We start from the raw sequence: 11,893 nt of genomic DNA on the forward strand, positions 1-11,893 counted from the left end.
AGCGCTGAGGGAAAAAGTCAAACACAAGCGCTTCTGTTCCAGTGGCAGGTCCGAACGCTCACGCCAAAAACAGGAGGACAGGCGGGAAGCGTGATGTGAGAATGATGAGAGAAATGAAAGGTCTTCTCATATATAACGCCGCATTAATGTGTCGTCCTGATCCTATAAATGTCAAACTGAGGCCGCAGGGCTGCTAGCTTCAGCTGTCCTGAGTTTGGCATAAAGACGAGGGCTGAATATACGCCGGGCTCACCCAGTGACCCAGAAACACGGCCAAACATGTCAGGACTCGGGAATGAAGGGAAAAGGGGTTTACCATCAAATCCTGTGGCTGGTTTTGGGGGAAACAATTATCCTAAGTGGTGATTTAAAAACCCAATTTAAGATGTTAAAGAGCATTGTGTGAGGAAGCCACAAATCTGCTAATTATGCTAATGTCACGTTTGAACAAATATCTGCCTCCCTGAAACAGTTAATATATATATATATATAGAGAGAGAGAGAGAGAGAGAGAGAGAGAGAATTTTTTTGACAAATGAATTGCAAATTATAGATAAATGGATAAAAAAAACATTTTGTGGTGTTTCTTTCGTAGTGCATTTTAAAAAGCAAAGATTGGCAAATTTAAAAGCAACACTGTCTACTGAAAAAAATAGTGTTGTGCAATCCAACAAAGTTGATATTGACACAAGGACACTGAGCATTAGTTTTGTTTTAAATAAACAAACCGCAAGATAAATCATTACTATGGTATCTATGTAGAGTTATTGTGGGAGAGTTAAACAAACGGTTCAAGTGGTTTCTTGTAAAGACGACAAAATTTAAATGTGTACAGTAACAAACAAAAAGGGCTAAACGTTTTAATATAAATTTTAATATAATAATTTATGTATGTTATATATATATATATATATACACACACAAAAAAATGTGTATTACTATTATTAATAATATTCTTAATATTATAAGATAAGTGAGGTTGTGGCTACATCAAAACATATGCATCTCTGCAAAGTGCTGAAAATCACCACCAAACACACACCTTCGGAGTTGCAGCTGACAGTTTCCATGACTTTGCATGCACATTAGCCTGTGTGTGTGTGTGTGTGTGGTAAAATCATGGGTTATGTGTTATTTCTCTGTGTCCTGAAGCTCAGGCAGACTGGCAGCCAATCAAACGCTCCTGTGACCTTCCAGTCTCGCCACGCTAACAAGCTGGCCGCCAAACAAACCTTGACCTGTCAAAAAAACACCATACAGTATATAACACCTCCTCACACTACACACACTCTCTTGAACAGACACACATTCACTGTCCAACCATCAGAAAGTCCCACCTCTACAAGACACACAGAAAGCCACAAATCCAAGTACAAATCACTTCTGCCATGAAATTACAGTAATAATACACTCGAGTTCCCAAGCCTTTCTCCTTGTGAACTTTTTCACTTGATTGATGCCAATTAAACTGATTTTAATACGCATTTAATCATTGTATATTCACTACGAAAATCATGGCTTTTTTCAGGTGATTGATTTTTGAAAATATTTTTACATTCATTTTACACTAAAAAAAGACTAATAAATAAGTTAAAGCCTTTTCAGTTGACTGACTGTTAAAAAATACTTTTCATTAATTTTACTCTAAAAAATAAATTACTTGCCAATGAAATATTTTCGAGCATTTAAAAAAAAAAGATATATTCAAAAATACACATTTCTATGACTGCTGTGGTCAATCAATTTTCCCAAAATAATTTCACAGTCTTTTTACATTCAAAAAGTCCAATTCCTTGCCAATTATGTTATAATTAAATGGAAAATTTCATTACTTTAATCAATCTTTTTTTAAAAATTATAATTTCAGTCATTTTGCACTCAAAAAGACTAACTGCTTGCCTATATATATATATATATATATATATAGTTTTTAAACAAGTTATAATTACAATGGAAACTTTCATTACTTTAATCAATCAATTTTTTTATTAATTTCAGTCATTTTTCATGGTTTTCCATGCCTGTGGGAACCCCGTTCACTGTCTGACCCTCTCAACGTCAACAAAACTGTCACAAACAGATGTTTACAGACAAAGCGCCACAGTCTAACAAGGTGAAAGAGAGTGCAGGAGAATGAAAGATAGGAGGGGATGATATTTGTGTCGGCCCAGGGCGAGAGAAAGCGATCGGGGCGTATGAATGAAAGGTGAGTGGGTTCACAGTCTGCTGGTATACGCCGGGCGACACCAGATTTAATGATAAATGACACCGTCACCTTGCAGCGTTGTCAGAGCCTCATTCAGGTAGTGAATCACCTTTGGAGCGTAGCGCGGTTCACACTCACACACGCGCTCGGAGCGCCACCACCGCCTTCATCGGCGTAACAGATGTCTTCTGTAACCCAGTAGCTCCCAATGCTGTCGACACATGGAGGAGCCATCTGGAGCAGAGCTCTGGTGCTCCACAGACTGTGTGTGTGTGTTTCAAATGTTCAGGGGTGGGGTGGGTGTAAATATGTGTGTGTGTTTGTTGTGTATTCCCATGACATCAGGAGCACCTGAGCATGCTGGCGTTTTTTTGGTGGGATTTACCCATGTTTCCCTAGATTAAGAACTGTGCGACTGTGTGTTGATCATGACGTGGGCGGCAGTGAATGTGATTAGATGTAGGTGACCCCTCGGGCCTGAAACGTACCCTATGCAAGTACACAAGTTGTCGTTGTACACACACAGCATGCATGCTTACATTACTGTCGCTATTCCTGCATAATCTATTTTTGCGTACTCGAGGGGGTGAGTTTGAGTTACCTTCAAATGTCTGTGCCATTAAAGTCAATGTGAAACGCCCGGTCTGATGGATTTCAGAGCGAAAGAGGATATGCAGCGAGATAACAAAACGTAAGCAGGTCTTTATTCATTTACCAGTGGTAAATAATTGGATAGTGAAACATTGTCTTGTCTCTGCATGACAATAATAATAATAATAATAATAATAATAATAATAAATGCATAAAATATAAATATCATATAATGATCATTTTAAAATATAAAATTAATGTATATAAAATATACAATAAATATATGATAGTAATATAATATGACAATTATACTAATAATAATAATATAGAATATATTGTAGAATATAATAAAAAATAAATTAAATATACATATTTTATACTACTAACAACAACAACAACAAATAATAAATGCATAAATATAATAAATAATAAATGCATACATTACATTAATATAATATATTTATATTATATATTTTATGTAATATGTATATTCTAAATATATTATATTACAGAATATATATATATGCTTAATTATATTGTTATATTACATAATATATTATAAATATAAATATTTTTATAAAATAATGTAATAATATATAAATAATGTATGTTTATAATGTATAATAATTATAAGTAATATATAACAAGATATTAATAGTAAGTAATAGTAATAATATATAGTAATAATAAAATAATGTTTAAATAATATTATAAAATTAATGCATACAAAATATACAGTCCATATTATATTAAAATATATATACATAATACTTCATTTTATTACTCCTTTATTTCTTAGGAATACTGTGCACTGACAAATTTTGTACAAAAAGACTAGGAAAGTCTATTAGGAAAGTAAATTTAAAAAAAAAAGATCATGTCAACAGTTAAACTAACTTGCTTGCTTCTCTTAAACCGTTGCGCTGGCCTGACAATAGCTGAGCTAAAAAAGAAAACTGACTGTAAGAGATGTATCTGCGGTGTCATGCTATGAATTGCGTTCTAACAATTTGTGGAACACAATGAGGCGTGAAATTGAGCTTGTGTTTGCATTTGCATCCTTGCATTGAGTTTATTTCAGACGTTGCAGCATATACTGGTTTGAAATCTCTCAGGCGTGCTAAATAAACAGCTGAGATATTGCTTATAGCATGTAAAGCCCTTTATGCACACACTAATTACAATAAATCCTGCATGAAGAAGAAACCAACAAAAACACTGAGTAAATATATGGAAAGGCCCGCTGCTGTACGCAACACAATAGCCATGTCTGTAAGTGTTTATGTTTTGGGAATGCTGTGGAAATCAGGATTTGGACTTCTGCTTCGGTCCACAGGGATCCTATATCAGAATCTAACACAAACAATGGATGTACGGAGAGACTTCTGACACACAAAACAAAATGAAAGCACATTCACAGGCCTCAAAACACCCGCCACCTCCGAGCACCGGAAAAAACAGCAAATCAGAGAGAAGAGCTGAGATGTGTGATGCAGCAGAGAGACAGAGATAAGAGACACATTTCAATACACTTGTGTGCATTATAATATGAGGGTAATGTGGTCTAACCATGGTAAGGAAACTGCACGCCATCGGTTTCGTGTTTTATCTTCCTCTCCTGCATACTGGCCAAATGGTGTTGCACTGAAAAACCCAAACAGGGGAAAAGAATTAACAATGACAAAAGAGGGGGAGAGATTGAGGTAAATTGGAGAGATGGGGAAATTTGGGATGATTGTTAAATCATTATCAATACATAATCACTATTTACACTTAAGAAAACATCATATGAATGAGGTCAAATACAGTATTGCTCACTATCTCCCAGAATCAACCCATACTAAGTGCACCAAAACAGTAGAGGTGAATGACACACACATCCCACAAACCATCCAATCAGCAGCTAAACTATGAGGGCTGGGGCAGAATATCAAATGAGCATAGGCTGCGTCACAATTCACATACTATCCATACTAAGTACTATGCAATAAAAAAATGAGTGTGTCACAACTGGCATACCATCCATATTAAGTAGTATGTAAGTGAAAAATGAGTGTCAATTCAATACTATCCATACTAAGTACTATGCAAGCGAAAAACAAGTGTTAAAATTCACATACTATGCATACTTAGTGTGCAAGCTAAAAATTGGTGTCAATCTGCATACTAAGTAGTATACAAGTGAAAATTATTGTCAATTCACATACTACCCATACTAAGTAGTATGCAAGACAAAATGAGTGTCAATTTGCATACTAAGTAGCATGTAAGCTAAACAAATTTGTCAATTTACATTCGTATTAAGTAGTATGCAAGATAATGAGTGTCACAATTCACACACTATCCATACTAAGCAGTATGCAAGCTAACAAGCGTCACAATTTGTATACCATCCATATTAACTAATATGCAAGCTAAAAATGAGTGTCAATACGCATACTATCTATATTAAGTAGTATGCAAGCTAAAAAGGAGTGTCAATATGCATACTATTTATATTAAGTAGTATGCAGGCTAAAAAGGAGTGTGACAATTTACATACTATTAATTTTAAATAGTATGCACTCTAAAAGCGAATTTCAATTTGCATACTAGATGGTATATATCAAGTGAATTTATGAAGTATGCATTTGTAAAAGATAAGTATGCATTTGTGAAGATTTCTCCGATAATTTTGTCCACAACAAGTATGCAAAATGGGGTGCAGCCAATGCATTTTGGGTATCAAATCTAATGCGTCAGAGTTTTGATTTTGTGGTGTGAGCACAGGAAAATGTTAAACTATTTGCTGCTTTTGATTTATTGAGGGAATGGTGCATTTAAGTGTCTGGTGTGAGGATACAGTTACATGTGACAGCAGCACTGCTCAATGAATTTCATCACCACATTCTGCCCATGCAACAAAACAATAAAGCTGCCTTTTCACACTTACAAAAAAAAAAAAGATACCATAGTAACCATAGTTTCCACACACACAAAAAAACCCACTACAGTCATGAGGTAAATTTGGATTTTCCATCACTGTCATCAAAAAAGCTTCTTGCATCAATTGAATTAAGTCCAATCCCATGATATTTTGGCAGACAATATGGTTACCATAGTAAATTTTTCTTATGGACAGTCAAAACAAGGAAAAAAAAAACAACAACAAAAGAAATCAGTACAGAATAATACAAATAAAGGTATTGATTATTAAAAAGCAGCACTATAAAGAGGAAAGGAGATGATTTAAGGTAGAACTACTCAAAAAGTATGTTGATATGGTAAAACGGTCTAGTTTATATGGTAAAATGCAATAAAAAAAAAACTAAATCTGACAAAATGTGTCGAAATTTTACAAAGAATTAAATTTTCTTCTCTTTCATCTCTGTTTTGAGTTGATAAACTCTTCAATAGCCATAAATATCAGTACAATCTACACAAGAAATGAAGGAAATGCCTAATCAAACTTGTATTCTTTAGTGCTTACGGCCTTTTATAAATAACATTTCAGTATAAACTATAAAACATTACATATAAAATAGTTCTTTAGCCCTAATTCTGTGAAGATCATCACATGCACGCATGAATTAAGAGTGATTTTAAGTGCTTTTAAGATTTTTAGTCAGCTGAGCCCCAAACAAGCCCAACTAACAGATCAATTAACATGCACATGATTCTAGCTATCCAATCGCAAGACTATTCAATGTTTGTCCCCGTCTTATTTATTCTTGCAGTCTACTGAGGTTTGAGAAGATGGTGGGCAAGCACAGAAGAGAAGAAAGAGAAAGAGGGAGCAAAAGAGAGAGATTAATGGGTTGATGGATAAAATGAAGGAAAAGTCTGGCCCTTCACACAGCCCTTGTGTCCACTTATTCAGTGCATAAACGACTCAAACATGAGTCCCAATTGGATCTGATTATAGGTTCAGAGGTTAGTCAGAGCAGACGACATATTTCATTTGACAAAAACAAAAAACAAGCCTTTGAGGGACAATCATGCAGCATGTTTAACATTAAACGTCTATCCCTCAAAGTCTCTTTGTCAACACAAGTATGGCGCTAACTCTGACTACTCTATGTAGATTTTGATTGGTGCAGCACAATATAAACAAATATTTTTTTCAACAGCAGTGGTCTAGATGAGTGGAGGTCAAGCAGAGTGTGTGAAGAGCCAGAGGGCTGCTGGGTAAAGCGGCTGTACCTGCATCAACATCATTGGGCCAGCCGCTGGGCTGGGACGCTCCCGGGGCAGGAGAACGGCCCGAATAGAAGACATCGTCCACCGGGCTCTCCATCTCACTGTCATCAATGGATTTACGCTTGTTGGAGCTGAAAGGGAAAAGAAGAGAGAAGGTTAGGGGGGATTTTACTTAATGTGACAGCTAGAAGGTTTGCATGTTGTGTACTGAGAAACAGCTGAAAATTCCCAAATAGTAATGATGCAATATCATTTACATAAATATTAGTTATATTAAAAGATTTTTTAATTTGCATTTAAAGATTTGAACTTTTCTTGACTGATTTTCTTGACCTCAAAATGGGAATGTTTCAAAGGAACAGTTCACCCAAACATTTTCTGAATATTTTCTCAGCCTCAGGCCATCCAGGATGTAGATGAGTTTGTTTTTTCATCAGAACAGATTTGGAGAAATGTAGCATTACATCACTTGCTCACCAGTGGATCCTCTGCAGTGAATGGGTGCCGTCAGAATGAGAGTCCAAACAGCTGATAAAAACATCACAGTTATCCACAAGTAATCCACATGACTCCAGTCCATCAGTTAACATCTTGTGAAGTGAGAAGCTGCGTGTTTGTAAGAAACAAATCCATCAGTCACTTCTGACCAAAATATCAGTCCATAATCCATAATAACACTTCCTCCAGTCAAAAAGTCCATCTCCTGTTGTCCTCTCACATCAAAATCCACTGATATATTGGTGTAAAACTGGTTTGGACTGTTTTTGCTTGTAAACGGTGCTTGATCTGTGCATATCTCTCTTCTGATTCAGACAATACGACTCTTTCCCTTGAGAAAGCAATATATTATGGATAGAGCACTTGTATTTTACCAGGAAACAATGGTTTAAAGCTAAAAATGTCTTGATGGATTTGTTTCTTACAAACATGCAGCGTTTCTCTTCACAAGATGTTAACTGATGGACTGGAGTGGTGTGGATTATTGTGATGTTTTTATCAGCTGTTTGGACTCTCATTCTGACGGCACCCATTCACTGCAGAGGATCCATTGGTGAGCAAAGTGATGTAATGCTCAAGTTCTCCAAATCTGTTCCAATAAACCAACTCATCTACATCTTGGATGGCCTGAGTACATTTTCAGCAAATTTTCATTTTTGTCTAAATTATTCCTTTAAATACATATAATAATTATTACTTTATAAAGCATTACAATAGAAATTTGCTTTAAAACAGTCAACTCAAAATCATCATTGTTTCAAGAGCACATGTTATCTTAGCAGAATGAGACATTAGATGAGCAAAGACAGCAGAGTAAGACAGCAGAGCTTGAAGTGAATCAGACTACAGGAAGTGTGGAGTACCTCCGCGGGAGACTGGCATAAAACTCCATCTCAGTCCTGCAGCGTTAGAAACATGACGACAAGGCGAGAGAGAGAGAGAGAGAAGGGACAGGAGGAGAGAGGTAAAGAGACAAAAAGGACAGCAATCAAACAGGTGAGAGGCAGAGAAAAGGGCAGGAAAAAGATAGACAGAAATATATACAAAGAGGAAAGCAAAAGGGTAGGATAAAAGATAGACAGAAATATATACAGACAAAGAGGAAGGCAAGAACATGTGAGTGCTACCAACATGCATTAAACTACTAAACTAGAGACTAGATTGATTTGTAAAGCTGTTTAAGACATGCAAGAGCTTATTAGTATTGAAAAATCTAATTATGCATATGCAAATGTATTAAATACATTTTATTATTAATATCATTCTATTTAGTAATTGAAATACATTTTACATAAAAGACAGTGCAATTTAAATGTTTTGGAAAAAATGATAAATCTTTCATAAAATGAAAAAAAAAAGAAAAGAAAAAGAAATGCCCCTGAAAATGAACTGTAGGAAACAACCAATCTGGGGATGGAAAAGATTGCTATTGGGTCCATAGAAAAATTGTGAAAAAATGTGAAATAAAATTAAATAAAATTAAATAAAAGAAAATAAAAAAGTAGTACATATTTTGACATTATTATTGTTTCATTTTGCTTTCTAAAGAATGATAAGAAATCATGAAATTTACCAGAATTATATGTCAATAATATTTTATTATTTTATATTTATATTTTAGAAAAAAGCCCACTTTCATTTGCATCAAAAATGTAAAAAAAAATCCTGGCATAGAATGAAAGGAAAGTGAGCTGTGTGTGTGTGTGTACCTGGTCGATGGCGTGGACGTAATGGAACGGCGACCCAGGTTGATGTTGTAATATCCTGGACTGTCAAGGTCGGCCAGAGAGAAGTTGGGTCCGGTTGCTGTGGCAACTGGTGCTGAATTAGATGCAGACAGAGAGAAGTCAGATTAATCAATCCCATCATCCATCTTTGTTCTCATGTCAACATAATACAACTTTTCTTCATGTCAGATTTAAGCATAATAGAAATCATTGAAGGTTCTCCAATAACACAAGTTCATAAAAGTCTTTTTAATTATTATTCTCTTACTTTAAAAAATATATATATATTTTTTTATTTTTGGAAGAAAAGAAGTGTGTTTTATATATAAAGTAGTAATACCTTTATTCAGCAAGGATGCATTGAATTGATCAAAAGTGACAGCAAAGACATTTATAATGTTACAAAGGATTTTTATTTCAAATAAATGCTGTTCTAACTTTCTATTCATCAAAGAATCCTGAAACAAAATGTATAATGGTTTCCACAACAATATGAAGCAATCAACATTGATAACAATCAGAAATGTTTCTTGAGCAGCAAATCAGCATATTATAGAATGATTTCTGAAGGATCATGTGACACTGAAGACTGGAGTAATGATGCTGAAAATTCAGCAATATTTATATATATATATATAGTTTTATTTCTAGGTTTTTTGGGCTTTTTATTTGTATTACCGTTATAATTTTTAGGATTTATAATAATAATAAAAGCCTTTTTAGTTCAAAAAAATGTTTGATCTTTTCGGCTGTTGATCAGAAAGATGCTGCTCATGTGACTTACTCTGTGTCACACGGACCAACTCCGCCACGTTCCATACACCTGACGTCACAAAGCAGTCCTGGAAACTCAAGTGCCCTGGAGAGGAAAAAAAGAGAGGCCAGAAATGAAAACACACTACACCGACAAATTATACTGGAAAAAAAAAATCCCCATATTTACTCATCTGCACCTGTCAAACACACGCACACACAAAATAAACTGGGCTCAATTGTCATAAAAGGGCCGGGAGCATATAATTACAGTCATCGGTTGGCATATGTTCTCCGTCTCGAAGGAATAACAGGCTACCCCATACTTATGGTTAACTCCAACCCAGCACTCCAATCCCAGCTAAAACTTAATGAGGACACTAAAAATGCTTTATGTCATACTTAAGTGTGTGTGTGACGCTGCATACAAATATACAAACATATTTGCTTTCGCTGTGCATATGGGCTTTCAATATGTACTTTTGTGTGTGGGGGCAAAAAGGGTGAATGAGCCATGCTTCCACACCCATGTGTAGTGCTGGCTGAGGTCAGCATGTGTGTGTGTATGTGTGCTGGTTAACCGCAGCGAGGCCGGCGCATGAGCTCAGTGTCACCAGCGCCGCAGCCATGTGGTTCCCATCAGCCAATCACGGAGTGATTTACGAGCGTTTCGCCATTCTCCGTGACAGCTAGCCTAGCAACACTTTACTATAATAAACTTCGATGGAAATCGCTTTCACGCACGCTCCGTGTTTGTGTGAGAGTCGGGCGTGCATGTGACCTTATTATCATAAATAAAATGGCTTACGGTGTCAATCGGGCTGCATTTGTGCATATGGAGGTCCAAGGAGAGCGCTGCTCACCCACATATCCATCTGCTGACTGGCAGGCGGAGTGGAAAATGGTGGCTGATGGGTTGATTGTGTAGCGCTGGGATTTCATCACGCCGTTTCCACCACTGCTAACCAGAGCTTACTTGCTCGCGGCCTTTAATGACAACTTCAGATGCAATTCTATTGAGTTTAGAGGATTTAAGTGGACTGCTTCTTAAACAATAAGGGTGCTTCAATAGTTTTTGCAGAATTTAAGGTTCAGCAAAGAAAGAAGCTTGTAGAAGAAGCTTGTAGAAAGTACGAATAATGACTTTGCAGTGCAGAAGAACCATTTTTAGTTCTACAGTTCAGTGAACAGTTCTTAAAAGAACCATTTTTTTAGTGTGAAGAACATCACCTAAAGAACCTTTTTCCACTATAAAAACTCCAGTTTTTTCCAGGAACACTTTTGTGCAATGGAAAGGCTCTTCATGGAATCATAATGGCAATAAAGAACATATCCAAAACAGAAAGTTCCAAAAGAGGGTTCCAAAAGTTCACTTTAGTGGCCCTAATACCTGTGTACTTACATAGTAACTAGATGTGTACGTAGTATGTAACCACAGTGTAAGTACACATTGGTACACACTGTGGTTAATCCCCAACCGCTTGATTGGCTCTATGACTCTCTCTCCTCTCCACCTGTAGCTGGTGTGTGGTGAGCGCACTGGCCCCATTGTCCTGTCGCTGCCGTCGCATCATCCAAGTGGATGCTGCACACTGGTGGTGGTTGAGGAGAGACCCCACCACATGATTGTAAAAGCACTTTGGGTGTACAACAATTCACAATAAAAGCGCTATATAAATGCATCATTCATTCATTCATTCATAGTATCTAGAGCTGTAATATTTCTGTAACTACACACATGTAACAACCCTACGAATGGTTTGTGTAAGTACAAATGCGTAACAGGACATATATAACTACTTTTTTTAACAACAATATGTATAAGAGTAATTGGAACAATTTGATCCAGGGGGTGGAGATGGGTAGGTTTAGGCTGGAAATGGGATCCAGGGGGTGGAGATGGGTAGGTTTAGGGATATGTAAAGTGGGAGGAGTTGGA

The 11,893-nt window shown here is 36.2% G+C and overlaps 1 protein-coding gene across 13 annotated transcripts in view; it reads right to left on the bottom strand.

Annotated features, from left to right (window-relative positions):
• LOC107718575 (nuclear factor 1 X-type-like) overlaps positions 1-11,893 on the bottom strand; it is a 190,749-nt gene that overhangs the window by 17,703 nt on the left and 161,153 nt on the right. For 9 of the 13 annotated variants that reach the window (XM_016525700.1, XM_016525701.1, XM_016525705.1 and 6 more), the window contains 5 exons: positions 9,986-10,060; positions 9,184-9,295; positions 8,338-8,373; positions 6,980-7,107; positions 4,367-4,441 (listed from right to left, as the gene is read on the bottom strand). In XM_016525700.1, coding sequence (XP_016381186.1) covers positions 4,367-4,441; positions 6,980-7,107; positions 8,338-8,373; positions 9,184-9,295; positions 9,986-10,060 — 426 coding nt within the window. The remainder of the gene's footprint in view (positions 1-4,366; positions 4,442-6,979; positions 7,108-8,337; positions 8,374-9,183; positions 9,296-9,985; positions 10,061-11,893) is intronic. The other 4 variants (XM_016525708.1, XM_016525709.1, XM_016525699.1 and 1 more) reach the window with 1 other exon arrangement.

The sequence above is a fragment of the Sinocyclocheilus rhinocerous genome, unplaced genomic scaffold (assembly GCF_001515625.1).
Source record: "Sinocyclocheilus rhinocerous isolate Xijiao unplaced genomic scaffold, SAMN03320098_v1.1 scaffold182, whole genome shotgun sequence".
Classification (NCBI taxonomy): domain Eukaryota; kingdom Metazoa; phylum Chordata; class Actinopteri; order Cypriniformes; family Cyprinidae; genus Sinocyclocheilus; species Sinocyclocheilus rhinocerous.